The 2,742-nt window shown below is 38.3% G+C and overlaps 1 protein-coding gene across 1 annotated transcript; it reads right to left on the reverse strand.

Moving 5' to 3' along the window:
- Nucleotides 1–2,241: 2,241 nt before the first annotated feature.
- LOC139467733 (uncharacterized) lies at nucleotides 2,242–2,742 on the reverse strand. The gene has a single exon (XM_071249243.1). The coding sequence runs from the start codon at nucleotides 2,740–2,742 to the stop codon at nucleotides 2,242–2,244; it is 501 nt and encodes a 166-aa protein (XP_071105344.1).

Genomic DNA, 2,742 nt, shown 5'->3' on the forward strand with positions numbered 1-2,742 from the left:
CTGACACAGTTCTCCAGTTCTCCATGCGATACTGTCGCTCTTGTACGTCTCCCAGTCCATAGAGAATAAATTTAAAAGGAATCCATCTCAAGTCTAGAACTATTGCCTCAATTATATCCATGAAAGTAAGCGTTATTTAAAAATATTGCTCTTGGCTGCTTCAGATTATATTTTGTAGATACATATTTTTAACTACGAAAATTGTACTGACACTGGCACTGTCCCTATTGAAGCTATTTATAGCTCAAATAAGAATTTCGAATTGTCGTCCATTGTTCGATGCCAATACAATGACAAGTGAGGATGATATAGTAATCGTTGATGCCGCGCTACACTATAATAAAAATTATAATCAAGTTGACTAGTATGTACATTACTACAGTGAACATGTACATGATTATGCCCTAATAATCAAATGTCGTAATATCAAATACTAATATATTATTATGTGATGAATTTGACTGGATCAGTGGTAACATGTGATATTAATATTTCATCAATTTCTTTCCTGGTTGGTCTATCCATGTCTACAGAATGAAAATAATGCAATTAAAAAGGAGCACAGAACAATTCTTAATTTCAGGCTAGAGCTGTTGAAATCTAGACTTTCCCAATCATTATAGACTTGAGTTGGTCTCATTTGTTACATTATTCTCTTGGGTCTACGTCACAGCTCATGCCACACAATAACAAGACCAGTTAGTCCCCCGCCGGAGCGCCTTGATTTTGGTTATATCATCTAACATGGCCAACTCTGCTCTTAAGTAAACAAGCTCCTAATTAGCGAGTGGTCCTTTATGATCATGCTGGGTTTATGTCCTTTGCTTGAACAATATTATTATTATTGAGTCGTTTATTTGTAGATAATTTCGTACACAGATATTTCATCTAACATGGTAATTAAAATCATAACTATTTTTCAATAATAATGGTATGCACAGTTCTTTATGTTGTTCTGTACACGGATTCCCCAGTGGCTATATTGCATCATATAGAATATTCATGGATGTGTATGCCACTGTACCAAATTAATTATGATCATATTCTTTATTATTATCCCATTCAGACCCGACATTTTAACAAGAACACACATAGATCTAGTTCAGAAACACTAGACTGAAATTAATCCAATATGATTCCAAAATTATTAGATATATTTATGATTAATTTCATTGTGTAATAAGAAAACAAATGTCAAATAAATGGATTTTCATGTGAATAAAATCCAGAGGCCAAATATCGGAACCAATGACAGACGCTATCATTAAACACGATTGTTAAGGATACTGGGCGTTCAATAATTCCGCCAAACCACCATTTCACAATGGGAAAATACGGGGCATAGTCGGCGATATTTACTTCATCAAATTTGCAAAATGAAGATCGTATCATGTATACGATTTCGTGATAACAGTGAGCTGACACGAAATATTAACGCACATATCACTGTTGAAAATGTGGTGTGTGTCATTGTTTACATTTCACCGATGTGACGAACACTTTCGAGTCTCGGAACAGCTTGAATAATGTTTTCCTTCACTAAAAGTAACAACGGACGTTATTCTCGTGACATATACATTGAAAGAGCATTCATGAAAATGTTAAGAAAAATATTTAACCACCCGTTCTAGCGTGTCCGCCATTTTTGTTCGTCTAGTGGAGGCGGCCATTGTGCAGTCATTGCCTGGGTCAGTGTAGCGCCAGCGCAGGGTTCTGGGCCGGAAGAGCGAAACCGAGCCATAATCAACTCTAAAATCTCTTCGCTTTCGTGAAGCTACAGTAAGACTGGTCTCGCTACAGTAAACACGGGATATTTCTATACCGGGACTCTCAAATTACAAGAAAAACACAGAAATGCGTATACCGTAATCACAATAGTAATTTATTAGATGCTGAAGTATAGTACAAAAAAACTTTACATTTAACAAATTTAATAACTCTAATACTTTAATATTTCATAGATGTACATCATAATTTCTACAAAAACAACAATAACTTATATCTTAAAATATAATGGTAAATACATAAGTACATTCTATAATAAATTTGCGTTGCACTGGCATACACGTTGTGTTCAAGTAATTCACTCCAAGTGGATCAGGTCACCAACGTGATCTGTGTACTCAACTTCGCCGATGACGAGATTGTCTTTCAGAGCCTGAAGACGGTTGTCAATCAGCCGGTATCTTCTCTTTCTGGGTGGTGCTGATCAGTGGGCTTCAATTCGTTGGATGGCGACTTCTACGTTGGATTGTTCTCTTTGAAATAGCGTAACAACTTCAAAAATGTTCGGATGGCTCTTCCTGTAAGTTTGTTGAGTTTGTGATTCCACCCCTCGACGTTATTATTAGTGCGATGCCCTTGGTTACCAAAATGGTTCCAGATCTCAGGTCCGAATTGGCGTCCTTCCACCCACGTTGTCGTGACGTTGTCCATGAAGGCTGCGACCTTGGGACCCGCGGGACTGTCAGCGATGGCTTGGAGCCAGACGTCGTCGACCTTGTCCAAGGGAAGCAGAGGCAAAGCTGCGGCTCTTCTCACCAATCTCACTTCATCATCGTTCTTGTAGTCCGTAGCCAGACCTTCCTTCTGTACTCGACGCCAAACGCACTGGGTGAAGTGAAAATAACAGCCCCTGATCAAAGTGCTGGGAGAGGCACTCCATACAGCATTGTGGGCAGCGATTTCAAAGTCTAACTGGAAAGTTCTTGGATTGAAGTAACAATTCTGCTGTTTAGCCAT

The sequence above is a fragment of the Haliotis cracherodii genome, unplaced genomic scaffold, assembly GCF_022045235.1.
Source record: "Haliotis cracherodii isolate W230 unplaced genomic scaffold, xgHalCrac1.p SCAF_2, whole genome shotgun sequence".
Lineage (NCBI taxonomy): Eukaryota > Metazoa > Mollusca > Gastropoda > Lepetellida > Haliotidae > Haliotis > Haliotis cracherodii.